The 27904-nt window shown below is 53.2% G+C and overlaps 2 protein-coding genes across 2 annotated transcripts; both read right to left on the bottom strand.

The window, feature by feature from the left end:
• Window positions 1-13481: 13481 nt before the first annotated feature.
• Window positions 13482-15571, bottom strand: LOC137440788 (sulfotransferase 1C3-like). Its single transcript, XM_068137362.1, has 2 exons — window positions 13841-15571; window positions 13482-13719 (listed from the first exon to the last, which is right to left on the bottom strand). The coding sequence occupies exons 1-2, from the start codon at window positions 13956-13958 to the stop codon at window positions 13607-13609; spliced, it is 231 nt and encodes a 76-aa protein (XP_067993463.1). The 5' UTR covers window positions 13959-15571; the 3' UTR covers window positions 13482-13606.
• A 4153-nt stretch (window positions 15572-19724) lies between these two features.
• On the bottom strand, window positions 19725-26675 carry LOC137440540 (uncharacterized). The gene is made up of 18 exons (XM_068136755.1): window positions 26555-26675; window positions 25572-25676; window positions 25149-25240; window positions 24975-25060; window positions 24557-24700; window positions 24162-24324; window positions 23969-24075; window positions 23639-23752; window positions 23368-23486; window positions 23124-23204; window positions 23025-23074; window positions 22667-22909; window positions 22210-22341; window positions 21137-21261; window positions 20548-20661; window positions 20277-20395; window positions 19982-20113; window positions 19725-19861 (listed from the first exon to the last, which is right to left on the bottom strand). The coding sequence occupies exons 1-18, from the start codon at window positions 26673-26675 to the stop codon at window positions 19725-19727; spliced, it is 2184 nt and encodes a 727-aa protein (XP_067992856.1).
• Between the last annotated feature and the right edge of the window lie 1229 nt (window positions 26676-27904).

Here is a 27904-nt window from a genome sequence, read left to right as displayed (position 1 = left end):
CTGCTTCAGCCCTGTGAGTGCTCCTTGAAGCCTTTGCTAGCCTGAGATGGTTAAGAGAATCAACTGCACATTTTCATGTCAGAAGTCTGCTGCTGTTGCCTGGCCCTAGGAAGCAGGTGATATGTTTAGTTTGACCAGGTTTCTGTTACAAGTGCTTTATAGTTTCTGTGAATGTTTACCTGTTTTGTTGGGCATCCCAAGTTTCTTGGTGGGTGGTAGGAAATATGTTCTCTAGCCTGTCTCATGGGGATTTATGTAAAGAATGTGTTTTGAGGAATATCCTGGCTGAAGTGGCAATACCAGTGCTGTCTGAAGTAATGGAGGCAGTTCTTGATCTATACCTCTTTTGTTTTCCTTCCTCAGCAGTAATTCTGGCTTTGACACAACCTTATGAGAAAAGGCTGAGAGACATGGGACTGTTTGGTATGGAAAAAAAGAAGACTGAGAGGGAATCTTATGAACATAAAGGTTGCAAAGGGAAGAACTATATGAGACCTCCCTGTGCACCACATGCAGCCATTCTCAATTACTCTCACACCTGATGACATGCTGCTACCATCCCCCAAATCTGTTTTCACTTCAGGCATTTGATGTTACACTCAGTCTGCTAAGTGTTTCCTGCAGCCGAGGGCCTGTTGTTGTACTTTCTTATTTTCTCTTTTCTTTTAAAGTTAATACAGTTCCTGGCAGAGGCACACAGACCCCACATGCAAAATTTATTTCCTTCAAGAGCAGACAGGGATAGGAACAGGCTGCCTAGGGATGTGGTGGAGTCACCATCCCTGGAGGTGTTCGAGAAATGTGTGGACACAGCACATAGTTTTGTATTCTGATGGTTGATGTAGGTTTGCTGCATCTTCTTCACAGAGGGCTGACCTGGGTTTGTGAAGCAAGAAGAGTGCATCCCACGTGGCCTGGCCTCTGTCTGCATCTGCACGTCAATTTTTCATGGGCCGTCAGAGCAGTGTGCTTTGCTGAAGCAGCTGTCTGCACGTGTTTTATCTGTGTGTGGGCATGCTCCACAGCAGAGGATCAGAGAGGTCTTTTCCAGCTTAAAGAGCTCTAAGATCACTGAGTCCAACCATCAACCTACCACTATCATGGCCATTAAACCGTGTCCCAAAGTGCCAAGTCCACACATTGCTCGAGCACCTCGGGGGATGGTGACTCCAGCACCACCCTGGGCAGCCTGATTCAATGCCTGAACACTCTTCAAGCAAAGAAATTTTTCCCAATCTCCAACCTAAAACTCCCCTGGCACAATTTCAGGCTGTTTCCTCTTGTTCTATCACCTGAAACTGTGGAAAAGAGACTGCTCACCACCTCACTCCAATGTCCTTTCAGGGAGTTGTAGAGGAATGTAAATTACCCAGCTTCTGGATCTTTTGTGTCTGCAAGCCCTTCCTCCATTTAAACCAGGGGAGTTGTAGGTGCTGTCTCTGAAAATCAGATTGCTACCTGGCACTGTTTAATGTAGGCAGCCAGATTTGCCCCATTCTGTTATGCTTTCTTATGATGTGTGAAATGTCCAGCACCAATGTTAGTAAAAAATATAGAAGCTGTTGGACTTTGCCACTGTTCAGGCTATCTGGTGGTTTCAGAACTTCCTGTTCGATTTATGGATGTGGAAATATCTAGGCTCATGCTTGGGGGTAAGTTTGTGTCCATTGCTCCTTGTCCTGTCACTGGACTCCACCAAGAAGTGTCTGGTCCCATCCTTTTGACACTCACCCTTTAGCTATTAATCAGCATCAATGAGATCCCCTCTCCATTTCCTCTTCAGGCTAAACAACCCCAGCTCTCTCGGCCTTTTCTCATGGGGTAGGTACTCCAGTCCCCTGATCATCTTAGTAGATCTCCACTGGATTCTCTCCAGTAGTTCTTTGTCATTTTTAAACTGTGGACCCCAGAACTGGGCACAGTATTCTAGATGAAGCCTCACCAGGGCAGAGTAGAGGGGCAGGAGAGCCTCCCTCAACCTGCTAGCCACACTCTTCTTAATGCACCTCAAGATGCCACTGGCATTCTTGGCCATGAGGGCGCACTGCTGACCTCTTGTCCATAACGTCACCCTGTTCATCGTTCTCTGTCCTCTGTCTCAACGCAATGTGGTGTGCTGCAGGCTGCCACAGCACTGTATGGGCTGCTCTTACTGTCACCCAAGGCAGTGGCTAACCATCTGTCTTTCTGATGCTGTTATTGCCTAGAACATGGAGAACATTCAGGAGTGGGGTTTGCTTCAGGCTTGATGCAAGAGAGTTACTTGTTCTTATCTGAGTACTCTTGTGGCTGAAGCTAAAGCACTTTAGTTTGAGATGGCTCCACATTCGTGGCAGAGGAGAGTGAGGTCAGACTCTCACTCTGTTTAATGGTGTGGCTTCATGTAGAGACAGATGTTGTCAGGTAGACACAAAAGATTCTGTGCTTTCTATGTAGAATAAACTCAACTCTTAGGCAGCAGGAGGAGGTTAAGCATCATAACTCTAACTCTAGATTGTAAGAAAAATTTCCATAACCCTGGATATTTAACATAGCTGGAGCTCTGTATCACTCCAGCTCCACTGTCACCACTCCTGATGTGGAGGAGCAGGAGGAGAAGGGTCAGACTGGTTATTGCCTTTTTGTGTCTTGGTCAATGTCTGTTTCTACAACATTTTGATAAATGAGAATCTTCTTTTGACTGTCCTTGAGATAAATGCTTATCCTGAGCCTTTCTTCATTTTTATTGCACCGCAGCCAGTGAGGTGCTGCACTTGGAAATATTTAGAACCACCATGCAGTGAGCAAGGAGCAATTTTGTGCATCTGAAGCAAAAGGCAGGTCTTTGAAGTTGCAGACAGCCTAAACCTGCTTCTGTTTTGTTTTATTCTAAGAAGTTCTGGGTGTGCTTTGAGACATCAGTAGGCAAATTCATGAATGAAATCTGTTTATTCAAAAATGGCTTATAGAGATTTAAGTGAAATAACATTTTTATTGGAGGGGCTACAACATCTTGTTTTAGGTTTAATTGATTTGTTTCAGAAAACAACTTAACCCCATACCAGCTGCATAACCAAAGTAACATTTGTAGTTTCTTCTGCACACAATGATTGGAAGCTCCTCTGTCCCTTTTAGAAGAAAGTTGAAGGCAGGGAGAAATCTTTTGTAGAGCTTTCAAGAAGGTCTCAACCCTGAGCCAGCAGTGTGCCCAGGTGGCCAAGAAGGCCAATGGCATCCTGGCCTGGATCAGGAATAGTGTGGGCAGCAGGAGCAAGGAAGTCATTCTGCCCCTGTACTCAGCACTGGTTAGGCCACACCTTGAGTCCTGTGTCCAGTTCTGGGCCCCTCAGTTTAGGAAGGATGTTGACTTGCTGGAGCGTGTCCAGAGAAGGACAACAAAGCTGGTGAAGGGTTTGGAGCACAAGCCCTATGAGGAGAGGCTGGGGGAGTTGGGGTTGCTTAGCCTGGAGAAGAGGAGGCTCAGGGGAGACCTTATTGCTGTCTACAACTACCTGAAGGGAGGTTGTAGCCAGGTGGAGGTTGGTCCCTTCTCCCAGGCAGTCAGCACCAGAACAAGAGGACACAGTCTCAAGCTGCACCTGGGAAGGTTTAGGCTGGATGTTAGGAAGAAGTTCTTCATAGAAAGAGTGATTTGCCATTGGAATGTGCTGCCCAGGGAGATGGTGGAGTCGCCATCACTAAAGGTGCTTAAGAAGAGACTGGATGGGGTGCTTGGTGCCATGATTTAGTTGATTAGATAGTGTTGGATACATATACACACATAGAATAAACCAGGTTGAAAGAGACCTTCAAGATAGGTTGGACTTGATCTTGAAGGTCTTCTCCAACCTGGTTAATTCTAGTCCAATTCTATTCTGAAGTCTTTAAACAGGGTGGACATGGCATGGGAGGCTTGCACCCATGACCATTAATCAAGCAAGACAAACACAACTTTTAAAGAGCATAATCCGGGGGTAGGACTCTGTGATCTGTTTGTGCAGTAGTGAAATATTGCCAGTGGAGCTCCAAAGCATTTGTGCTAGGATCAGTGCTGATCCTCATTTGTATTCATCTATTCATTCTCAATGTATTAATAAATGAGCTGGGAAAAGGGAGAATTGCTACTGAGGGCATGAATTATTGCCACCAGTAAATGTTATTCACAACAGTAAAGATGAAGGCTGACTCAAACATTATGGAAGGACCTTATGAGATTCAGTGCCTGGGCAATAGATGAGCAGATGAAATTGTGGATAGATAAGTGCTAAGTGATGCATGAGAGGGAAACAATTCCAGCTTCACTTGTTATGTAATGGATTCTGGACTGGCCATTAGTCCCTGGGGGGTAGATGACAGAATCACAGCATGCCAGGTAGGGAGGGATCCCAAGGACCAACTGGTCCAACCTTTCTAGGTATCAGGCTAGTTGAAATGAGCTGGCCCAGCATCCTGCCAAGCTGAGTCTTCAAACTATCCATTGGAGGGGAATCCACTGCTTCTGTCTGACTGTTGTCACGGAGAAATATTTTCTTCTGGAGTCCAATGGGAATCTCCCCAGAAGTAACTTGTCCTCATCACCCTTTGTCTTTTCCATGGCACTCCTTGTAAAAAGGGAGTCTCCATCCTTCTGCTAATCAACCTCTATGTACTGGTCCATGTAATAAGGTCTCCCTTTTCTTCTTGTCTTCCCTGTGCTTATGATAGAGATTTCCCTGCATACATCAGCTCAGAGGTTAAAAAGCACAGCTGTACTGGGAATATTGAAAGTAGAATATAAAGGAATACAAAATCATGGTGCTGTACAAAGCTGTGACCTACTTGCATCCTGAAAACTGTGTTGTTCTGCTCCCCTGATCTCAAAAAAGATATAGTGCAACTTGGGAAAGATTCAGAGAATGGTAGTGGGCTGGCAGAGGTGTCAAGGGAATGTGATGGAGGGTAAGAACACTGAATGGTATGGGAAGGCTGACAGGGATCAGTTCAGTACTGTTTCTTTCAATGCAAGAACCAATAGGCCAGCTTCATAGAGTCACAAAATCTTTTTGGTTGGAAAACACCTTAAAACTCATCAAACCCCCAGCCATTATCTAACTCCACCAAGTGTGGTGCCAAACCATGTCCCACAGCACCACATCTCTCTGATAAATAATGGTTGGACTCAATGATCTGAAAGGTCTTTTCCAGCCAAAACTATTCTATGGTTCTATAATAGAAATACTCTAGGGGTTTCTCAAGGGCTGTGTTCTGTCTGCTATAACAAGAGCATGAGTTTGATATCCCTCTTTTACAGAAGAGCTTGATAATATTTGTGTCACGCTGGAAAGCTGAATTCAGGTTAAAGCACAGTGAAAATCCCATGGGAGATCATTCTACAGCTGCACACCTCTTACACATCTTTATAGGTGTGCGACCCAAACCACTCTGTGACTCAGTGATGTTTTACCTATGGATCTTAGTCCCAGGCATTGCTCATGTGGTGATACAATGTTATCATAAATTCATAGAATGGTTTGAGTTGGAAAGGACCTTAAAGACTTCTACTTTAGACAGTTTCAAGACCCAGCTTGTCAGGGTGCTGGGCCATCTCATTTAAGCTATATTCTTACCCTGAAAGGTTGGACTAGATGATCTTTCAGGCTCCTTCCAAGCTCTTGTTCTATAAATCTATACATCATCTAGTTCCAACCCCCCTGACATGAGCAGGGACACATTCCACTACACCAGGTTCCTCAAGGCTTTGTTCAGTATGCCTTGAGCACTTCCAGGGAGGGAGCATCCACAACCTTCCTGAGCAATCTGTTCCAGAGACTCTCCATACTCACTGTAAAGAATTTCTTCCTCATTTCCAGTCTCAATCTCCCTTCTTCCAGGTTAAAGCCATTGTCCCTTGTCCTATCTCTACAAGTCCTTGTAAAGAGTGTCAGAGGATACAACACCTCTAGCAACTGGCATTCTATAAAATCCATCTGTGTTTGGCTCTTGTGTCATTGGAAGAAAACCTAACCCCCCTCTGTCCTATTGCTGTTGAAGATCATCAGTGAACCACCATGGTGGTGTAGCTTTTCTTGGAAGGTCATTGAGTGTTTAATTGTGTGCCACATTTGCATGTGGCTGTGACCTTGCTATTCCTGAGTCTGCAGAAGGAGCAGAGTAGATATTCTACACCTTGATGTAAAAGAAAGAAATGTTGAGGGATGCTTCTTATCTCCTCTGGCAGTGAGTCTGAAGGAAGACAGGAGGTAGTGGGGACAAAGGGCGACCTCATATTTTTAATGAGATTTTACACAGGTGGTGGTGAATTGTTAGGGTTTTATTTGTCCTCCTTTTTAATTAAAATCCTTCACCTCAGAATCCTGATATTCGTTTGGAGAACCTCATGGGGAAAATTAAAGGGGAACTCTGCCTTTGATTTCTTATCATATCTGACAAAGCATCTAGACCACTGGGGCCTGGGTAGAATTCTTGCTCCCGCTGTTAAGATTGGCTTTATCTGCCTGATAGTCTGAAGTAGAGGCTTTCAGAGGCAACTTGAAATGTGTATTAGACCTGGAATGCACAGCAAAAGTCTTTCCCTCTTCTCTGTGTTGTCTCTGCATACTTTCAAGTCATTATGACAACTTTCCTGTCTGATTTTTGTTCATGATGACATCAAAATTGCCTTCCTTGTAAAGTGCACTATGAACTTTGTTTGGATTCTGCTGAGCTCACTACACTCTCAAAGGCAGGAGACACTGTGATCATGGAATGGTTTAGGTTGGAAGGAACTTTAAAGATCATCTAGTTTCAATCCCCCAGCCATGAGCAGGGACACTAGACCAGGCTGCTCAAGGCCATATCCAACCTGGCCTTGAACCACTCCCTCACTGTGAAGAATTTCTTCCTAATCTTCAGTCTAAATCTCCTCCCTTGTATCATAGTATCAGTCAGGGTTGGAAGGGACCACAAGGATCATCTAGTTCCAACCCTCCTGCCGTGGGCAGGGACACCCCACACTAGATCAGGCTGGCCAGAGCCTCATCCAGCCTGGTCTTAAACACCTCCAGGGATGTATCTTAAATCCATTCCCCCTCATCCTACCACTGTAACTGCTTGTAAAATATCTATCCTCAGCTCTCCTCTAGAATCTTTCAGGTATTGGAAGGCCTCCCTAAGGTCTCTCTAGAGCCTTCTCTAGAATGAACAGCCCCAACTCTCCCAGCCTGTCTCTATGGGGGAGGCTCTCCAGTCCTCTGATCATCTTCATGTCCTCCTCTAGACCTGCTCCAATAGCTCAATCATCAATCTGTGCTTTTTTAGGGTTAGGTGTTTTTGTATGTTTGTTTGATTTTCTTGATCAGGGGGAGAAAAAAAAGGAAAGATAAACCAAGTGCAGGAATTATTTCTTCTGAACTGTTCTTTTGCTTTCCAAAGCACTGTTACCATCTGCACAAGCTGCTAGGGTTTTTCCTGTGCTCATATTCAGTTGAGTAACGGTCCACCTGATTCCAGGAACCTCTGCAATCTGCAGTGTCTCATTAAATAACACAACATAAGCAGTAACTGTTTTGCCTATTTTATTTTGTTTTACTTATTTCCAGTGCAGTTTCATGATTATGTTAACAGAGTCATGCTTCTACTTTCTCACCTTTGAAGTTCTTACCATTGTTCATTCAGCGTGAGTGACAGCAGGAATGGGTCATGGCTCGTAGTGTGCCAATTACAGGCAGATAAACCAAGCAGGTTCTTATTAATATGAATATAATCAATTTGTCACAGTAGGATCTGCAGTCTGCAGTGATGGCTGGCACCAAAGAGTGGTGGTGGTGAACAGAATTAAGTCCAGCTGATGGCTGATCACAAGTAGCGTCCCCTAGGGCTCAGTGCTGGGACCAGTTCTCTTCAGTATCTTTGTCTGTGATCTGGATGAGAGGATTGAGGCACCCTCAGTAAGTTTGCAGATGACACTAAGCTGATGTGTGTTGATCTGGTTGAGAATAGGAAGGCTCTGCAGAGGGATCTGGATAAGCTGGATCAATGGGTCAAGGCAAATTGGATGAGATACAACAAGCCCAACAACCCCATGACCACTCCAGGCTTGGACTAGCTGCCCAGTAAAGAGAGACGTGGGGAAAGTGGTTGACAGGCAGTTGATGATGAGCCAGCGTGTGTCCAGGTGACCAAAGATGCCATCCATATCATGGCCTGTATCAGGAATATTGTGACCAGCATGACAAGGAGAAGGATTGTTCTGCTGTACTGAGCACTGGTGCAGCTACAGCTTGAGTTCTGGGTTCAGTTTTGGGCCCCTGAATGCAAAAATGACATTGAAGTGCTGGATTAGGTCCAGAGAAGCGCAACAAGGCTGGTGAAGGGTCTGGAGAACAGGTCTGGTGAGGACCAGCTGAGGGTTGCTCACTCTGGAGAAGAGAAGGCTGAGGAGAGACAACCTCACTCTCTACAACTTACTGAAAGGAGGTTGGATCCAGGTAGTGTTGGTCTCCTCTCCCTAGGAACAAGTGATAGGAGGAGAGGAAAGTGCCTCAAGTTGCACCAGGAGCAGGTGTTAGTTTGGTTATGAGAAGCAACTTCTTGACTATAAGGGCTCTCAAAGACTGCAACAGACTCCCCAGGGAGGTGGCTGAATGCCCATCCCTGGAGGTGTTTCAAAGATACAGAGATGTGGTTCTGAGGGACATGGTTTAGCCCCAGCCTTGGTTGAGTAAGAGAACGGTTGTGCAACCTGTGCTAGATTCTATGGTCCTGCTCTGGCAAGGGGATTGGACTTGGTGATCTTTGGAGGTGTCTTCCAACCCTTAACATCCTATGATCCTATCATCTCATACTCTTCCATGCTGGCCTTGCTGTCATCTGTTTGAGGTACAGGCAAAGGATATTAACCACAGAAACCCAGGAATATATCTATGCCTTGTACCAGGCCACACATTTCTGACTATTGAGTCAAAGCTTACCTGACAACTTGAGGCCTTGTGTACACCAGAAAATACAGGAAAATATGGCATGTGCTTATTTTCACCCCTTGCTTCCCAGTTCCTTCCTATCAGAAGCTGTACCTGCACAGTCTTCCTTTATGTTTTGGTATGTTGGAAAGATTTTTATCCTTCATTTGACTGTTTCTTTTCTTGCTAGCAAGATGTGAAGAACAAAGAACATCTTCTGAGGCACCACAATTCAAAGAAAGGTGCTCATCTTTTCTTATTTCCATTCACAGCCAAAAATATTGGATATCTAGGAACGACTCTCTTTACCTCCAAGGAAAATTACCAAGCCAGGAACTCTAAAGGGCTATGTCTTAAACAAGGAGGAATGTGTGTGCCTGTGCCTCTCCCCAGTCTGAGTGACTTCATTCCATGAGGGAATACAAGGGCAAGCAGTGTGTCACCAGTGGCCCTTGTCTCACCTTGCTTTCCCGTGAAGCTTCTGGTAGGATTTTGATTGTCTAAGCTGAGCCAGATGGACAGCTTCTGTGTTTCAGAAGAGATGCAGGTGGTGAGTCATACATTCATAGAATGCACTGAGTTAGAAGAGATCTTTAAAGGCCAGCTATTCCAACCCCCCTGGAGTAACAAGGTACATACCCAACTAGGTCAGGTCAATCAGAGCTCCATCAAGCCTGACCCTGATTCTCTCCAGGGATCAGACTTTCACCTAGGCACTTTCATCCATGTTCCACCACCCTGATAATAAAGAACTTCTTCCTAATACCCTAATGAGAACCTTAACTCTTTGGATAAATCCCCCTTCATCAGCCTTATCTTTATTTTCTTTCTCCCCTTGCTTGCTGGATGTCACATTTTCCTGTTGGGATACATTCAGCAGAGTAAGTTTCATGCTTTCCAAAAAGTCATCATAACTGTACTAAATAGCTTTCCTTTAGCTACAGCTCGATAGTTGCTCCTCAGTAGCTTCCTTGCAGTAGCTAGCTAGGAAGAAGGAGAAGTGACCTGCTTAGAGGTAGCATTAGGGATCAAAAAAAAAAAAAGAGAAAGTGAAAGAGAATTACTTGAATTTGACTTCCCAAGGAACTAATGGAATGGAAAAAGAGGTGCAAATGCTTTGAGCTTGTCAATACTGCTAATAGAAATAGCACCTCAATACTGCTAATAGAAATAGCACCTTCTTGAGTTCCTGCTTGAGCTGAATGTGCTGTACAGCAGTTGGAGTCATTAGCTACAAGAAGGCTAATTTGAAAAGTTACTCATCACTCCTTCTGCAGCTCTTCTTTCAGTTATTCTGTGTCCTTGGAGATCTTGGACTCCATCCTGCAGGCACTTCACTGTGGTGATGAGTGTGGGAGCTGCTTGCTGGAAGCTGAGCATGCACACCAGTCTGTGGGCCATCAAGAGTAAGGTGATAGACATACTGTGCTTTCTGCATGTCACTGAAGAGCAGAAATAAATATTGGCTTAAAATGTAATCTCATGAATGTCCGCTCTCTTCATACTGTGTATCAAAAACATGCAGGTTACCTCTTCTTCAAAACTGGCTCCCAATCTGCTATTTCGAGTCTTTAACTTCATCTGACAGCCTTGTACAAGAATATAATGGTGTAAAACATGAAGTAAACTTTTCTTTATTAATTATCCTGTATTTTCTGAAGGGTTTCAACAAAACAAGGGTTTCAAAGTTGCTCGCTGCTTTTATGGATTTCCAGTTGAGGGATTTCCAGTTTGAGGATACTGACAGTCCTGTTGAACATCTTTATCAGTGACATTGATGATGGGACAGTGTCTGCTCAGCAAGTTTGCTGATGATACCAAACTGGGAGGCTTGGCTGATTCACCTGAAGGCTGTGTGGCTATTCAGTGAGACCTGGACAGACTGGGGAGCTGGGCAGAGAGGCACCTAATGAGATTCAACAAGGAGAAGTGCAGAGTCCTGCACCTGGGAAAGATATGATAAACTGTGCCAGTACAGGTTAGGAAGCGATCTGCTAGAGAGCAGCTCCATAGAGAAGGACCTTGGAATCCTGGTGGACAATAAGTTATCCATGGGGGTTCTCCTCCCCCTTTACTCTGCCCTAGTGAGGCCACACCTGGAATACTGCATCCAGTTCTGGGCTCCCCAGTTCAAGAGAGACAGGGATGTACTTGAGGGAGTCCAGTGAAGGGCTGCAAGGATGATGAAGGGACTGGAGCACTGCCTTATGAGGAAAGGCTGAGAGACCTGGGGCTTTTAGTCTGGAGAGGAGAAGACTGAGAGGGGATTTAATAAATATTTATAAATATATGAGGGGTGGGTGTCAAGCAGGAAGGGACAGCCTCTTCTCACTTGTGCCCTGTGATAGGACATGGGGCAATGGATATAAATGGCAGCACGGGAGGTTCCACCTCAACACGAGGAAGAGCTTCTTCACTGTAAGAGTCATGGAGCACTGGCACAGGCTGCCCAGAGAGGTTGCGGAGTCTCTTTCTCTGTAGACTTTCAAGACCCATCTGGATGTGTTCCTGTGCGACCTGTGCTAGAGTCTATGGTTCTGTTCTGGCAGAGGAGTTGGACTTGATCTCCAGAGGTCCCTTGAAACCCCTAAAATCCTGTGATCTTTTGGAAGGACCTTTGCACCTTGGAAAGGGGTTGCTCTCCAGCAGATCACCTCCTAACCTGCACTGGTGCGGGACTCTGCACTTACCCTTGTTGGACGCGAGCAGGGATCTGGGACTCGCACGCTACTCCCAGCGGCCTGCGGGGAACCCCAGCGCCTCCACAACTCACCCCACCCTCCACTCCCCGCACTACAGCCCCTCCGAATACGGGTCGGAGGCAGCCCGGGGCCGGGCTCGGACCGTTACCTGCTGCTCGGTCCCGAGCCGTGGCCAGTATCAAAGAGCGCTTCCAGCTTGACCCCGGCACCGGGGCGGGATTTGTTGTGTTCCCTCCCCGCGGGAAAGATGGAGGCACCGGCTGGGGGAAGCTCCTGGGAGTGCAGGGTACCGGGGAGGGGCATCGCTAGGGAAGACAGCCGGAGCCGGCAGGTCCCGGGGCCGCAGAGGGAAGAGACGAGCGGGGATGGGGACGCAGCACATGCTGGGACAGTTCCCAGGCACCCGTCATGAGCTGGGCGGTGTTCAGCACCCCCCGGGAAAGCACACAGATGGAATAGGGAGGAAATCGCAGCTTCCTCCTCCCGCCCTAAACACGGGGTATATCCTAATCCACGTTCCCGGGTGGGGAGTAACATCACCCTGTCCCCACACAGGGTCACCCCTACACATGTCCCCAGCTCCTTGCAGCAGCGTGGGGCTTGCTAGTGGGGTGTGGGGGTCAGGCTTTCGTTGCAGGGTTGCAAAGCACGGGTGCAGCTGGTGACTTTTCAGGGATAATGGTTTGAAGGCGCCACTGGTGATAATGCTCCTCCCTACCTGCCCCAATGGATGAACAGGAGCCAGGAGGGCAGGAGAGGTGGCAGCCAGCCAGGGAGAGCTATGTCACAGAATCATAGTTATTTTGGTTGGAAAAGACTTCTAGGATCTTTGGGCAAGACCATCAACCTAACACCGACATGGCCATTAAAACATGTCCCCAAGTGCTGCGTCCACATGCTTCTTTTAACACCTCCAGGTGACTCCACCACCTCCCCGGGCAGCCTGTTCCAATGCCTGACCACTCTTGCAGCAAAGAATTTGCTCCTAATCTCCAACCTAAACCTCCTTGACTTGGCCCCAGGATCAAGGTCTCAGTGATGTGGGACATGGCATGTTAGATACTGGGGTGTTTTGCAGTCAAGGACATGCTCTCCCTGCCTGTCCATCCATGCACACACCAGCAAAACTGGATGTGTGTGCAAACCCTTGCCCAGGAGAGGGGAAGCCTGGAGATCACCATCAGCATTGAAGTAAAGGTGTGGGAAGGACTTATTCCCATGGGAGAGCTCCTGGTTTTGAGGAGTCAAATCCAAGGTGCATCTCTTTGGGGATAAGACAACCTCCCTGCCAAAAGGCTGCAGTCTTGGAAACTCAAGAACAGGATGGAAATGGGATGTAACTGAGGAATTTGGGGGTCCAAAGCACACCATTGCCCCTCAGTGGGTTGGGAATCGGTTTGCTCCAGGCAGTCCAGAGCAAAGGCTCAGCACAGCTGGATCAGGGGTTACAGAGTGAGCTCCCACCAGTCAGGGACAGCAGTGTTGCCAGAGAGGTGTTGCCCTTCACCTTTGTTCTGCAAAGCATGAGCTGGGGAGCTCCACCTGGGCCAGGGAGCCTGGGGCAAGCCTGGCCACCACCCGCTTTGTCAAGAAACCTGCCACAACCTGCAGGCAGGAGCTGCGCTGGAGCAGTTGCTTTGCCATCCCTTTGGGTTTTTTCCACTCTTTTCTGACCTTTGCTCCCTCCAGAAGCCTTGGTAGGGTGGGGCTGGGGCAGTCCAAAGTGTCAGGGGTCAGCAGGGGGTTTTGGGAGGACGCTTGCGCTGGCAATGCCCAACCACCACTGGCTAAAGATCCACTGCCTGCTGAGCACAGGAGTGCCTCTGGCTGCTGCCCAGGATTTGGACACCTCAAAGACAATGGCTTGCCTGGCAGTTATCGAGTTTATTGCATGGGGAAGAGCAAATCACTGTGAGGACACTGTCCAGACCCAGCCCTGCTGCTGGGTGAATGAGAAGCGAAGATCTCCCAGGAAGGGGTATGAGCTCCTCACACCTCCATCTGGAAGCAGAGGTCAGAGCCTGCCATTTGCTCCTGGTAGTGCTTGTCGAAGCACTCGTTCTGGGCCACGGTGAAGTAGTTCTTCCAGTCCCCAGAGACCCCTGGGGGTGAGAAAGCAAGAGGGACAAATCCTGACGCTCCCTAAATGTTTGCCCCAGATGGGGACTGCCATCCAGCCCAGGGACACCCCTCCCAAGCCCTCCACCACTGACTGAACCCCACCTTTCCGGAGGAAGGGCGAGAGGCTGTGGTCCATCAGGGCAGCCGGCATGGTCTCATAGGTTGTTGCAGGGTTCTTCTTCATCTGCTGGAAGGAGGTGTGGTGGAGGATCTTCTCCATTGTCTCCTTTGACACCACCTTGCCCAGAAACTGCAGGATCTTCTCCACCTCCCGCTGTGGGTCCTATGTGGTCGCAGGATCACAGCATGTTAGGGGTTGGAAGAGACCTCTGGAGGTCTTTGAGTCCAACCCCCTGCCAGAGCAGGACCATAGAATCTAGTGTAGGTCACACAGGAATGCTTCCAGATGGGTCTTGAAAGTCTCCAGAGAAGGAGACTCCACAACCTCTCTGGGGAGCCTGTTCCAGTGCTCTGTGACCCTTACAGTGAAATTCTTCCTCATGTTGAGGTGGAACTTCCTGTGAGGTAGGTTACAACCATTGCCCTTTGTCCTATCTCAGGGCACAAGTGAGAAGAGGCTGTCCCTTCCTTCCTCACACCCAGCCCTCATATACTTATATATACTTATTAGATTCCCTCTCAGTCTTCTCCTCTCCAGACTAAAAAGCCCCAGGTCTCTGCCTTTCCTCACAGATCACATGCTCCAGTCCCTTAATCATCCTTGTAGCCTTTCATTGGACTCTCTCAAGTAGATCCCTGTCCCTCTTGAACTGGGGAGCCCAGAACTGGATGCAGTATTCCAGGTGTGGCCTCACTAGGGCAGAGTACAGCAGGAGGACAACTTCCCTCGATCTGCTGGACACACTCCTCTTAATGCACCCCAGGATACCATGTGACCTCTTGGCCACAAGGGCACTTTGCTGTCCCATGGATAGCTGGTTGTCCACCAGGACTCCCAGGTCCTTCTCTGATCAGCTTCATGGAACTTTCCTGCATGGCTTCTCCTCAAGGAGCTGGCCTAAGCAGAAGGCTTAGCAGTGAAGACTGAGGCAAAAGAAGACTGAAGCCTCACCTGCACACACTACTGCAGGACCCCTCCTGGTGCCTCCTGCCAGCCCTCGCTCGCTCAGCTCCAGCCCAGCTGAAGCCCTCCCAGTTTTGCCCCTCTGACCATTTTTCCCCCCACACTCTCACTGTTCTCCATGTCAGGAGCTCAGCAGGTTCACACTGCCAAGCAAGAGGTTTCATTCTCTGCCCGCGATTCCAGGCCCGTGTGCAGCTCCATCCACGCCACGCCGCTCTCAGTGACGCTGGCTCCAGCCTAGGGGAACAGTGAAGGTCCTTCCCTCTCACTGCTGCCCAGGGCACTCTCTTTCTCTTGCCTTAGACAGACCAGTTCCCCCTGCAGTCCTAGCTCCTGTCTGCCTCAGGTTCACTGGCATGGGCCAGCTGCTCTAGGAGCGCTCCTGGTGGTACAGACCAAGGTGAGGGATCAGGAAACCCTTTCCAATCCAAGGAACAGCTTTAAACTGGGCTATCAAAATCTACCAGTAGTGTGAGAAAGAGCAGCCCTGCAGAACAAAGTCCTTGTGAGCAGCATGCTGTCTCCAGCTGCTTGTGCCCCTTGCCCTGGCACGGGCAGGGACACAGCTCATTTTCCTGACCCCTCGGTGGCTCACAGGGCTGGAATGGTGCCGTTAGGGTTCAGGCTGAGATGAGTGCTGAGAAGATGCTGATGGGTTTAGATGCTGAAAGGAATCCAGGACTTTTTAGCTGCCCACAGTTTGCTGGTGTGCAAGAGCACAGGAAGCTGGGAGGGAGCGCAGCCAGGAGAACTGAGCTCATCTAGTCACAGGGACACTCTCCACCACAGAATGTCCTGCTGAGTGCAGGCACTGGAGGGAATTGGCTGGTGGGGCTTCTCAGCCCTTGCCTGGGCTCTGTAGCTCCATACTCAGCTGGAATAGAGCTAGAAGGTCTACCACTGAAGTCTTCTAAAAAGCTGGTTTGGTTGATGTTCTCTAGCCCATTGGATTTGCTGGCAGAAGGAGGTGAGCTTTGCTAATGGCCTCTCGAGAGCTTTTGGCACCCAGGTCAATGAGGCTGATGTGTCAAAGCCTGGTTTTGAATCCCACGCTGTGTAACAAGGCTCTTCCTACCACGATGCTGACCTTGGATCATGTCTTACTGTCTGCAGGTTACAATCAGGATGAGCTGCACGATGCAGAGGCTCTGTAATGGGTGCAGCTGGCTGGCATGGGGAGCTGCGCAGCACATGCCTGCCTGCTTGGCCTGCTTTTGGCCTCCAGACTCTCAACTGCCCTGGCAAGGCTGATTTGGGCTGGCATCAGGAGACAGGAGAGGAGCCCAGCCTGGAGCAGGACACTGCGTAGCAGAGACAAGAAGGGGAGACACAGTTACCCAGGAAGCCTGCTCTCCAAACTTCACCTGTGCTGATGCAGACCCTCTTCTGCAGCTCACCAGGCCTCCCAGGCAGCCAGAAAGATTCTGGCAGCCATTGCCCTGGGCACAGTCCCACAGGAGCTGGCTGGAAGTGTCCCTTGGGGCTCTTACCAGCAGAGGGGATGCATCCCCTCAGGAGGAGCCAGGGGGTTTTCCAGGCCAGCCCAGGCTGCTCAGTTCATGTGCAGCCACATCCATTTCTGCTCCATGCACTTGTCCAGCACCAGGTCTAGAGCTGAGAGGACAACCCTGGCAAAAGACACACAGACAAACAAATCCAAACGTGTTCAGACAGAACCAGCCAAGAAATGCTTCTCTTTAGCAGAGCTAAACACCCCTGAACTGATGCCTCCAAGCCCTGTCCAACCTGGCCTCAAACACTTCCCGCTTCTCTGGGCCACCTGGTCCAGTGGCTCAGCACTCTCACAGGGAAGCATTTCTCTGTCACCTCTCATCAAAATCTCCCTCCTTTAGTTGAAAACCATCAGTGCTTGTCCTGTCTTGCCCTCTCCTGCCTTGTAAGCCCGATTTCATTATTGAAGAGCTGCTCTAAGGTCTCCTAGGAGCCTTCTCCAGGATGAACACCCCCAGCTCAAGAGAGTGCTTCTCCTAGGAGAGGTGGCTCCAGCCCCTGATCAGCTTCATGGAACTTGCCTGCATGGCTTCTCCTCAAGGAGCTGGCCTTCAAGGAACAGTTGTCTGCAGCTGCTCGCAGGGGAAGCACCCTCTCCGTGCCCAGCATTTCACAGAGCCACTTCAGGAGGCTGGCAAGGAGGAGGGGCAGCAGAAGCCTGAGCTCCTCCATGCTGCTCAGGACAAACCCCTGGGAGACGGCATGCCTGCTCTGCAGGGTAACATGACCAAGAACCCCCTGTTCAGGCAAAGCCTGCTTTCCCCAGGGGCCTGCCTGCGGCAGAGTCACCATCTGCAGTTTCTGCCACTTCAGCCACAGCCTCGTGGCTCAGCAGCACACAACTGCCCCAGCTTCCCACACCCCTCGAGGCCAGCCCAGTCCTGCACCCTGGCAGTCTGCACAGGCTCCCACAGAAGGTGTAAAAAGCAGATGCAGAGCTGCAGAGACATGTCTGCCACTGATGGTACCCACAGCAGAGTCTCCAGAGCAGGCTGACACTTGTGCTGGTCACACGTGGAGGAGCCAGGCCTCAGGCGGCCGTTTCCCGCTCAGCTGAGTTTCTCTGCCAAACACCTCAGGATGGGAACACCAAGGATGCTTCTTCCCAGGCTCTACCACAGCTTCACCGGCACTGCAATGAAAGAGATGGACACCCTCAGCCCATAGCGTAGAACCAGAAGGTGCTTTGGCTTCAAGGGGACCTTAAAGATCATCTTCTTCCACCCACTATCCCCCTTCCAGTACCTTGTATTCCTGCAGTGCCCTCAGACCTTCTCATCCGCAGAGGGACTTTCAACAGCCCGCTCAGGGCACAGGCACAAGCAGGCAATCTGGCCACACTCAGGAGCCTTCAGCCAGGAAGAAAAGCTCTGCTTCTCCAGGGCGAGCAAGCTGCAGACTCTCTCACTGACTCCGGGGGGAAGCAGACAGTGCCTGGAGCTGTCCACGGGCAGCCCTTTCTGGAGGAAACTGCTGAGCAGGGCTCCCGCTGAAACAGGGCGAGGAGAAACACAGCTCGGGGCAGGGAGGGCCTGGAGTGCTCTGCTGCAAGCACTTCTGAAGGGGGCTCACGATGTGTGGTAGCTGAAGGGAAGAAGAGGGGAAAGAAACGCTTGGTGCACCCTTGCCCCCTCCTCCGTCAGGTCCCAGGCAGTGGCGCTCACAGCAGCAGCAGTAACTGCTCCCTTGGCTCCAAGGCCAGATCCAGCTGCAAACCTCACCCCTTCCAGCCTGCCTGAGCCTGCCTCATGTCAGACATAGCTCTTTGCTCTTTCCCACTCCCCTGTGTAGCTGAAGTCCAGCCTCATGGGACAGTGGAGGGCCAGGACTGCAGGGACAGCCCCCGGCCTGGCACAGCCTTTGCACCTTCCTGTCTTGTGTGCTGGGAAGGAAAGAAACCAACCTCCTGGGGATCTGGATCCCCATCCTCAGCATTTCCTGCTGGAACTGGTCTTTGTCCCTGCAGAGCAGGCACCAAAATGCAGAGGTGCCAGCCTGGAGAGCATGGCCCTGCAGGAGAAGCAGCAGGAGGAACAGTGAGGCCCTAGTGCTGCTGAGCACCTGCCATGCCCCTGGGCTGAGGGAACAGCTGCTACCTGGATGCAGTCCCTGTGGAACACGGGGCACACCATGGTTCTGTAGGACTGTCTGTCCCCCACATCCTCCAGGCAGAGCAGGCAGTCGGTGTCAGGGTCAGGGTCCTTCTGTACTGCCTGCCGTGGGCAGTGGCTGGAGCAGAAGGCCCTGTGTGAGGAGGACAGAGATGGGCACAGTGGGAAGGGTCGGGTCCGTCACTGGTGCTCAGGAGGATGGGAGAGGAGGCATGAAGGAGCCCTTGGGCTCGCTCAGCTCTGGCTCTGCCTGTGCCTTCGTGTGTGGTGTGCCTGGGGCTGGCAGGAAGAGGACTGAAGGAGAGGAGCCTCCCCCCGTGGGGGTTGCCAGCCCTTACCTGTACTGCTCAAAGTACTGCGTGACACATCTGCCCCTGGTGGCACAGGGCAGATGGAAGCTGCGTTCACAGCCCGACTCCTGGCAGGTGATGGAGGCCCCGCTCACACCACAGACAAAGCAGAGCTGGAAAGAGCACAGCAGTCTCCATCAGCAGCAGCTTCAGCACCTCCACAGCTAGCCCCACGGCCAGGGCAGGGTGCAGGATGTGCCCAGTGCTGGCTGACACCCCACAGATCAGCCTGGCAGAGGAGACTCCTGTGTGGGAGCCAGTGTAGAGCAAGTGGGATCAAGACCTTTCTCCCAGAGCTGGTTGGAAGGGCTGGGATTTCTTTGTGAAGGTGTCAGCTAAGGTCCTGGACACGATTCCTGGTCCAAATCTCTGTGCTCTTGTCAGGAACTCACCTGCTCTGCTCTGCTGAGAGCTGATGGCGGAGAGGCGGAAGGCTGGGATCTCTCCAATGAATGCCACTGGAGTCAGGCCGCTGGTAAAGCACTGTAGAGCAGGCAGAGAAGGAACTGAGTGTGGCAGAGACAGCTTGAGGGAGAGCAGGAGGGAGCCCCTGAAGAACTCACCACACAGCAAGCATGGAAGCAGACAACTTGGTGCTGCTAAGCCCACAGATGTTCTCATCTGCATTTGCCTGGCAGCACAGCTGGCATGCTGGAGGGGAGAGGGCAAATGGCAGTGGGAATGAGCACCTCTGTGGGGCTGGGGGAAGGCTGCCTGAGGGGTTGCCCTCAGAGGGCTTGCTGTGAACTTTCCTGGCTGGGTGATGGGCAGGGCTGGGGGCCTGGGAGGGGAAGGGGGCATGCAGGCACGAGTGCTCCAGCAGGTACCCACTGTGCCACCTGGGCCCCAATTGCTGAGGAAATGAGGGGTCCTGCCTGGTGTGACTGGGGAGATACTACCTGCCCCTACCACCACTCTCAGCCCCAATATTACCACCCCAACAACCCCTCTGTCAGGCCACAGGAGGGAAGCTTTGCTCTCACCCTGCTCGTCTCTCTGCTGCACACCACCAATGGGTGCTGCAGGTTGTGCTGGGTGTTCTCTGTGACAAACTTCTCCACTGACTCTGAGGGAGAAGCAGAACACAGGTGGGCCTGCAGCAGATGCCCAGTGCCACGAACTGTGATGGCCACCCATTGCTGACAGCCCCATGTCACCATGTCCCCCTCCCTTGGCCTCTCCTCACCATGTCGATCCCGCAGCCGCATGGGCCCACAAGGGCTGGAGCAGCCCTCACCAGCCTCAGAGGCACGGGAGGATGCCTGAGTGGGCTGCCTGGGGGTGCTGGGACCAGCCTCCTGCAAGGCGGCACTGGAGGCTGCAAGGGCAAGCAGGAAGGTCAAGGGCACAAGCTCAGTGCCTGCAGCACCAAAGTCCAGAGCAGGGCCCCAGCCCTCCTGAGCAGGGGGCCTTTCATGAGCCCAGCCTGGGCACTCACTGCCAGGCCTTGCCTGGCACCTGGGGCACCCTTTGCCTCTTACCGTTGCTGGGGCCAGCACATCCATGGCACTCCCACTGGGCCGTGCTGTCCTCCAGCTGGGAGCAGCACCGGTGGGTGCCCTCAGCAGCACAGGAGCTGCACAGCAGCAGCTGCCAGGGCCTGGGGAAGCAAAGGGGTTCATGGCTGTGAGGACAGAGTGAGGGCAGCAGGCGACTGTCCAGCAGAGCTCTCCTTCTCACTCCTTGCCCTTAAATCCCTGGGCCAGACAGGGCTCCCCTCAAGTGCCCCAGGGGACAGCTTTGGGAACTCACCCCTCTTCCTCTGCCTGCCCCCTACCCCCTGGGCACAGGCAGTGCTGGGCATCACACTGGCTGTGCCTCTCCATCAGGGCTGCAAATTCCTGGGCAGTCTCCCATTCTGGTGGCCTGATGGAGAAAGGAAGGTTGGTGAGTCCTAGGTGCCCTATGGTGAGGCAGATGCAGGCTGTCCCTGCCTTCCCCCCTGCCCTCTTTCCCACTGCCCTGGGTAGCTGAAGTCCAGCTCATGGGACAGTGGAGGGCCAGGACTGCAGGGACAGCCCCTGGCCTGGCACAGCCTTTGCACCTTCCTGTCTTGTGTGTTGGGAAGGAAAGAAACCAACCTCCTGGGGATTCAGCTTCCCTCTCACAAGAACTCCTCCCAGGATGAAAGGAGAGGCAGAGGGTTAACAGCTCCAATGCCTCTGCCATGGGTAGAGACACCTCAAACTACATCAGGCTGCCCAGAGCCATATCTAGCCAACCCCTTAAAAAAACCTCCAGGGATGGGGACAGAGCCTGGCTGTCTGGGACCCTGCTGGTGCCAGGCCTGAAGGGAGGGAGGATCAGGCTGAAAAACACAGGAAGCACCTGTTCTCCTCACCTTGCCTTTGGTGAAAGGAGCCAAGGCAGAGCCACACTGCCTGCTAGGAAGTGGCCAGGCAGTCCCTGGACCGAGCCCCCAGCCATCCCATCAGGGAGCCCAGCTGCTGGACGAGGACCTCCTCTCTGCGGGGAAGAGCAGCAAGAAAAGGTGGCAGGCAGCCCCAGCACCCACTGGCCTCTGCCCCCCATCCTGCTCTCTGAGCAGTGACCGTTCAGAGGGGGTAGGAGAGGGCTGCTCCATCATCTCAGAAGCCCCAGAACGTAGTACCCAGCTGGGCAGGGCTCCTTCTGCTCCATGATGGGTGCATCAGGGTGTGCAAGGGCTCCCTACTCACCATGAGCTCTCACCGCTCCTTGCAAGTGCCCAGCACACGGACGCAAAGCCGCAGGGCTCTCTCCCGCTCCCAGGACTTGGCTGAGGTGAGGCAGCCCTTCAGCACCTGGGGCAGGGGCATCTCTCTCACTACTGGCATCTTTCTCTCCCCGACATCCCTCTGCCTCCTCCTCCAGAGCCAGCGCGCTGCAGCCCCTAGCCCCACCCAGCACTGGCACTGCAAGCCTCCCCCTCCTCCCCCTCTCACCTGCCCCTGAGCTGGAGTGGGGGCAGCTTCCCCACCCTGACCTTCCCCAGGCTGCTCTCACCCAGCTCAGGCCTGGCTCTGTGCTTTCCCTCAGGCAGGACCCTCTGCTCTCTGACTGTGCTGAGACTGCCATGGCCGGGTGCTGCCGAGGCACAGCTCAGCCCCTGGCCCCGGCCCACTGCACAGTCTGAGAGCCAGGAGCCCAAGCCCCACTGTGCCTTGTCCCTACCTCCTGTCACCGCTGAGGCCATGACTCTCTGCCCCCAGCGCAGTCGCCCTCTTGCCCTGTGGCTGACCACGGTGTCCACGCCGGCAGGACTGGCCTCTGCCTCCAGCAGGCTTTCAGGGAGATGGCCCTGATCCTCCACAACCTCCCATGCAGGAGCTAAAAGCAGGGAAGGAGAGCCGAGGGTCTGCATCCTGGGGGCTGCCAGGACAGCCTCAGCTGGCACCCTGAGCCAGGGCTGGGCAGGCACTGGCCGCTGCCTACCTGCACGTTCTTGGCTGCCGTGGCTCTCTTCCTGCCCCTTGTCACCTGCTCCATGGAAGGAGAGGACGACAGGTTCCGGCAGCACCCTGCCAGCAGCCTGTGCTCTTCCTGCCCAGAGGTGGCCTCACCTGGCTGCAGAGAGTGAAAAGGAAAGGAGAAAGGGGATTTAGCAGCCCTCTGCAGAGTGCCAGCTCAAGATGAACACCCAGTGCCACGGGGCCTTGCTTCGGGGGCTCTGCCATGCAGCGAGCTGCCCAGGATGGCCCTCGGGAAGTCTGCAGCCTGTGCTGGAGGGACGCACTTGCAAGCGGAGCGAAGAGAGGGCAGGGCCAGGGGAGTGTCACAGCTCTGTGCAGCAGTTGGGTGAGGAGAGGAAGTGCTCCGCGAGTGGGAGCTGGGCAGCCGTGGGGGGCACTCACTCTGGCGGGGAGCAGGGGGATATGCAGGGGCCACTTACCTCTGCTCTGGTGCCACAGGTCTCCAGCACTCTGCTGGCGATGTCACCTCCTCCTGCGGCGGTGGCTGGGCCGCCTGTAAGGTGCTTGTGCCCCGCGGCGCGGGCAGGACCTTTCCCGCAGCCGCTGGGGCCCAGGGCGGCTTTGGCGGCTGCTGCTCTCCAGGCTTGGGGCGGGGGAGGAAGGCTCCGAGGGCAGCTCGCTGGCTGTGCTGGGAGCAGCGAGCTCCGAGCTGGCAGCGGAGGCTGTCGGGGGAAGCAGGAAGGGGAAGGCAGCAGTGAGCTGTGGGCCATGCCCAGCGCTGCCTGTCTGGAGGTGCTGCTCCCAGCGCTGGGCGCTGGCACACTTGGTGCTACTCACAGCGTCTGCCTGGGCGGCTGTAGGGATTCTGGGCACGGCGCTGCAAGCGGCTGCGATCCCGCAGCCGCATGGGCCCAGAAGGGCTGGAGCAGCCCTCACCAGCCTCAGAGGCACGGGAGGATGCCTGAGTGGGCTGCCTGGGGGTGCTGGGACCAGCCTCCTGCAAGGTGGCACTGGAGGCTGCAAGGGCAAGCAGGAAGGTCAAGGGCACAAGCTCAGTGCCTGCAGCCCCAAAGTCCAGAGCAGGGCCCCAGCCCTCCTGAGCAGGGGGCCTTTCAGGAGCCCAGCCTGGGCACTCACTGCCAGGCCTTGCCTGGCACCTGGGGCACCCTTTGCCTCTTACCGTTGCTGGGGCCAGCACATCCATGGCACTCCCACTGGGCCGTGCTGTCCTCCAGCTGGGAGCAGCGCCGGTGGGTGCCCTCAGCAGCACAGGAGCTGCACAGCAGCAGCTGCCAGGGCCTGGGGAAGCAAAGGGGTTCATGGCTGTGAGGACAGAGTGAGGGCAGCAGGCGACTGTCCAGCAGAGCTCTCCTTCTCACTCCTTGCTCTTCAAGCCCTGGGCCAGACAGGGCTCCCCTCAAGTGCCCCAGGGGACAGCTTTGGGAACTCACCCCTCTTCCTCTGCCTGCCCCCTACCCCCTGGGCACAGGCAGTGCTGGGCATCACACTGGTTGTGCCTCTCCATCAGGGCTGCAAATTCCTGGGCAGTCTCCCATTCTGGTGGCCTGATGGAGAAAGGAAGGTTGGTGAGTCCTAGGTGCCCTAGGGTGAGGCAGATGCAGGCTGTCCCTGCCTTCCCCCCCTGCCCTCTTTCCCACTGCCCTGGGTAGCTGAAGTCCAGCTCATGGGACAGTGGAGGGCCAGGACTGCAGGGACAGCCCCTGGCCTGGCACAGCATTTGCACCTTCCTGTCTTGTGTGCTGGGAAGGAAAGAAACCAACCTCCTGGGGATTCGGATCCCCATCCTCAGCATTTCCTGCTGGAACTGGTCTTTGTCCCTGCAGAGCAGGCACCGAAATGCAGAGGTGCCAGCCTGGAGAGCATGGCCCTGCAGGAGAAGCAGGAGGAGTATGAGTGCAGCCCTAGTGCTGCTGAGCACCTGCCGTGCCCCTGGGCTGAGGGAACAGCTGCTACCTGGATGCAGTCCCTGTGGAACCAGGCATGCTGGCAGACGGGGCACACCATGGTTCTGTAGGACTGTCTGTCCCCCACATCCTCCAGGCAGAGCAGGCAGTCTGTGTCAGGCTCCGGGTCCCTCAGCACTGCCTGCTGTGGGCGGTGCCTGGAGCAGAAGGCCCTGTGTGAGGAGGACAGAGATGGGCACGGTGGGAAGGGTCGGGTCCGTCACTGGTGCTCAGGAGGACGGGAGAGGAGGCATGAAGGAGCCCTTGGGCTCGCTCAGCGCTGGCTCTGCCTATGCCTGGCCGGTGGGAACGGTCCCAACGGCTTCTTGTGTGGTGTGTCTGGGGCTGTTTGGAAGGGGACTGAAGGAGAGGAGCCTCCCCCCAGTGGGGGTCGCCAGCCCTTACCTGTACTGATCAAAGTACTGCGTGACACATCTGCCCCTGGTGGCACAGGGCAGATGGAAGCTGCGTTCACAGCCCGACTCCTGGCAGGTGATGGAGGCCCCGCTCCCGCCACAGACAAAGCAGAGCTGGAAAGAGCACAGCAGCCTCCATCAGCAGCAGCTTCAGCACCTCCACAGCAAGCCCCACGGCCCCGGGCAGGGTGCAGTATGTGCCCAGTGCTGGCTGACACCCCACAGATCAGCCTGGCAGAGGAGACTCCTGTGTGGGAGCCTGTGTAGAGCCACTGGGATCAAGACATTTCTCCCAGAGCTGGTTTGAAGGGCTGGGATTTCTTTGTGAAGGTGTCAGCTAAGGTCCTGGAAACCTCTCCTCGTACAAATCTCTTTGTTCTTGTCAGGTCCTCACCTTCTCTGCTGACTGCCAAATGGCACGTCTGATGGCGGAGAGGCGGAAGGCTGGGATCTCTCCAATGAATGCCACTGGAGTCAGGCCGCTGGTAAAGCGCTGTAGAGCAGGCAGAGAAGGAACTGATGAGGAGAGTGTGGCAGAGACAGCTTGAGGGAGAGCAGGAGGGAGCCCCTGAAGAACTCACCACGCAGTAAGCATGGAATAAGACATCTTGGTGGTGCTGCAAAAGCCCATAGATATCCTGGTCCATATTTGTCCGGTGGCACAGCCAGCATGCTGGAGGGGAGAGGGCAAATGGCAGGGGGAATGAGCACCTCTGTGGGGCTGGGGGAAAGCTGCCTGAGGGGTTACACCCAGAGGGCTTGCTCGGTCCTTTCCTGGCAGGGTGGTGGGCAGGGCTGGGGGCCTGGGAGGGGAAGGGGCATGCAGGCACGGATGCCCCAGCAGGTACCCACTGTGCCACCTGGGCCCCACTTGCTGAGGAAATGAAGGGTCCTGCCTGGTGTGACTCGGGAGATGCTACCTGCCCCTACCACCACTCTCAGCCCCAATCTTACCACCCCAACAACCCCTCTGCCAGGCCTCAGGAGGGAAGCTTTGCTCTCACCCTGCTCCATGGCTTCAGGACCACTCATCTCTCCCACGCTGCACACCACCAATGGGTGCTGCAGGTTTTGCCAGGTGTTCTCTGTATCAAACTTCTCCACTGACTCTGAGGGAGAAGCAGAACACAGGTGGGCCTGCAGCGGATGCCCACTGCCCCAAGCTGTGGTGCCCACTCATCCCTGATAGCCCCATGCCAGCCCTGTCCCCCTGCCCTTACCCTCCTCACCTCACCACGTCCCACTGACCAACGGTCTGAGCCCAGTGCTGTGCTCAGCCCCACTGGTCACTACGAGCACCATGGCAACAGCATCTATGACCTGCACTTTGCCTGGATACAGGCAGGGGCAGTGGGCACAGCCTTTTCCCATGGCAATCAACTGCCTCTGAGTGTGTGTCAGCCTTCCATGGGGGATAAGATACCTGCAAGGGTCTGTGGGACAGCTTTGGAGGCCATGGGCTGGGCTGTGCATCTGTTTGAGGGCAGGAAGCTAGTGACGTGTAAGGCTCTGGCACAGTAGGATGGATGCCTATCCTTCCTCAAGTCTGGTCTCAGCAGGGTGGAGTAGAGTGGCAGAATCACCTCTCTCAACCTGCTGGCCACACTTCTTATGATGCAGCCCAGGATGCCACTGGCCTTCTGGGCTGCAAGTGTGTGTTGTTGGCTCCTGGACACCTTCTGGTCCGCCAGTACCCTCAAGTCCTCATCTGCAGGGCTGCTCTCAATCTCATCATTCCCCAGCCTGTGTTGATATGGAGGGTTGCCCCGACCTAGGAGCAGGACCTTGCCCTTTTTCCTTATGGAAGCTCACAGGATTCTCCTCAGCTCACCTCTGCAGCCTGGCCAGGTCCCTCTGAATGGCACCTGTGCCATCCTTCAGTCTTAGCAAGCACATCACTCAGCTTGGTATCGCCTGCAAACTTGTCTCAGTCTTGCTGTCTGTGTCACTAATGAAGATCTTGAACTGCACTGGTGCCAGTACAGACCCTTGAGGGACACCACTCCCCAGCCATCGCCATCTGGACATGGAGCTGTTGGCTGCTCCTCTTTGTATGCGATCACACAGCCAATTCCTTGCTCGCTGGACAGGGCACTCATCAAACCCATCTCTCTGCAGCTTAGAGAGAAGGATGGTGTGGGGGTCTGTTGGCTTTACAGCAGTCCAGGCAGATGACATCTGTTGGCCTTCCCTTGTCCACTGGGACACCCGCCTTGTCCCCTGCTCCCCACAGCTGCGGCCTATTACTTTCGGGTTGCCAAGGTGGTGCAGAAGATGAAGCAGTGCCCTTGTTCTGCCCCCCAGCCCCTGGTACTTACTCTCCCCAGGAACACTCTCCCTGCTAGAAGCAGCCACTGTCTGGGAAGAGATGCCTTGAGCTGCAGAAATTGCAGCCCTGAGCAGATACTCAGCCGAGAAGTCACAGCACTGGCCAGACTCAGTTCTGGTCGGGCTCACAGCAGCACATTGCCCAAGCTGTGTTCCTAGGGTAAAGCAAACTTGCTGCTTATTGAGACCTGAATGTTTCAGCACAGCAGCACCACAGCAGCTCAGACTGTGGCTGCAGCTGTGTCAGTGTAAGGAATAACAGAAGCAGGAGACAATGGGAATGCAAAAGCTTCTGTTTAGCCGTGAGGAGGCAAAAGCAAGGGGGAAGGACAACCTCCTCTTGCTGATAAGGAATTCAGCAGCGCTGGCTGAATCTCTGCGCTTCCCAGTGCACGTGCAAGAAGGGGGTGATCTCCAGCCTGGAGCAGACTTGCTGTGCATTACACTGCCTCAGACTACTCAGCTTAGCTCACTCCAAGCCTTAGTGTGTCATCTGAGTCTTTATTAGCTGAATGGCTGCAAGAGCTCCTAAGTCTTATGATTGTCTCTCTTCCACACAAAAAAAGACCTATTGTGAGATTTCCTGTCTTGTTGTAGGCTGACACAGGACTTGTTGGGAGCTTGTTGTATTCTGTGTTCTGGAGTTTGACCTCAACATGAGGAAAAAAATTCTTTGTTGTGAGGGTGCTGGATCCCTGGAGCAGGCTGCCCAGAGAGGTTGTGGAATCTGCTTCCCTGCAGGCTTTCAAGACCCTTTTGGATTTTTCCCTTTGTGACCTTCCCTAGGTGGTTCTGGTTTGGCAGGTCTCTTGGACTCAACGGTCTCTGGAGGTCCCATCCAACCCCTACCATTCTTTTTATGTGCATCAGTGTTAAGGAGGGTAATATTAACACACTTTTCACGCTCTGGCAGAACTAGATTTGTTTTCGCTTTGTCCGCTTAATGTCAGGCTGTACAGTTGTCAAGAGTACAGGGCCAGAATCACCTCCCTCATCCTGCTGCTCTCAC

This window comes from Melanerpes formicivorus, unplaced genomic scaffold (genome assembly GCF_026170545.1).
Source record: "Melanerpes formicivorus ecotype bairdi unplaced genomic scaffold, bMelFor1.0.p_v2 SCAF_4, whole genome shotgun sequence".
NCBI lineage: Eukaryota > Metazoa > Chordata > Aves > Piciformes > Picidae > Melanerpes > Melanerpes formicivorus.
This window is presented reverse-complemented; position numbering and strand designations above follow the sequence as displayed.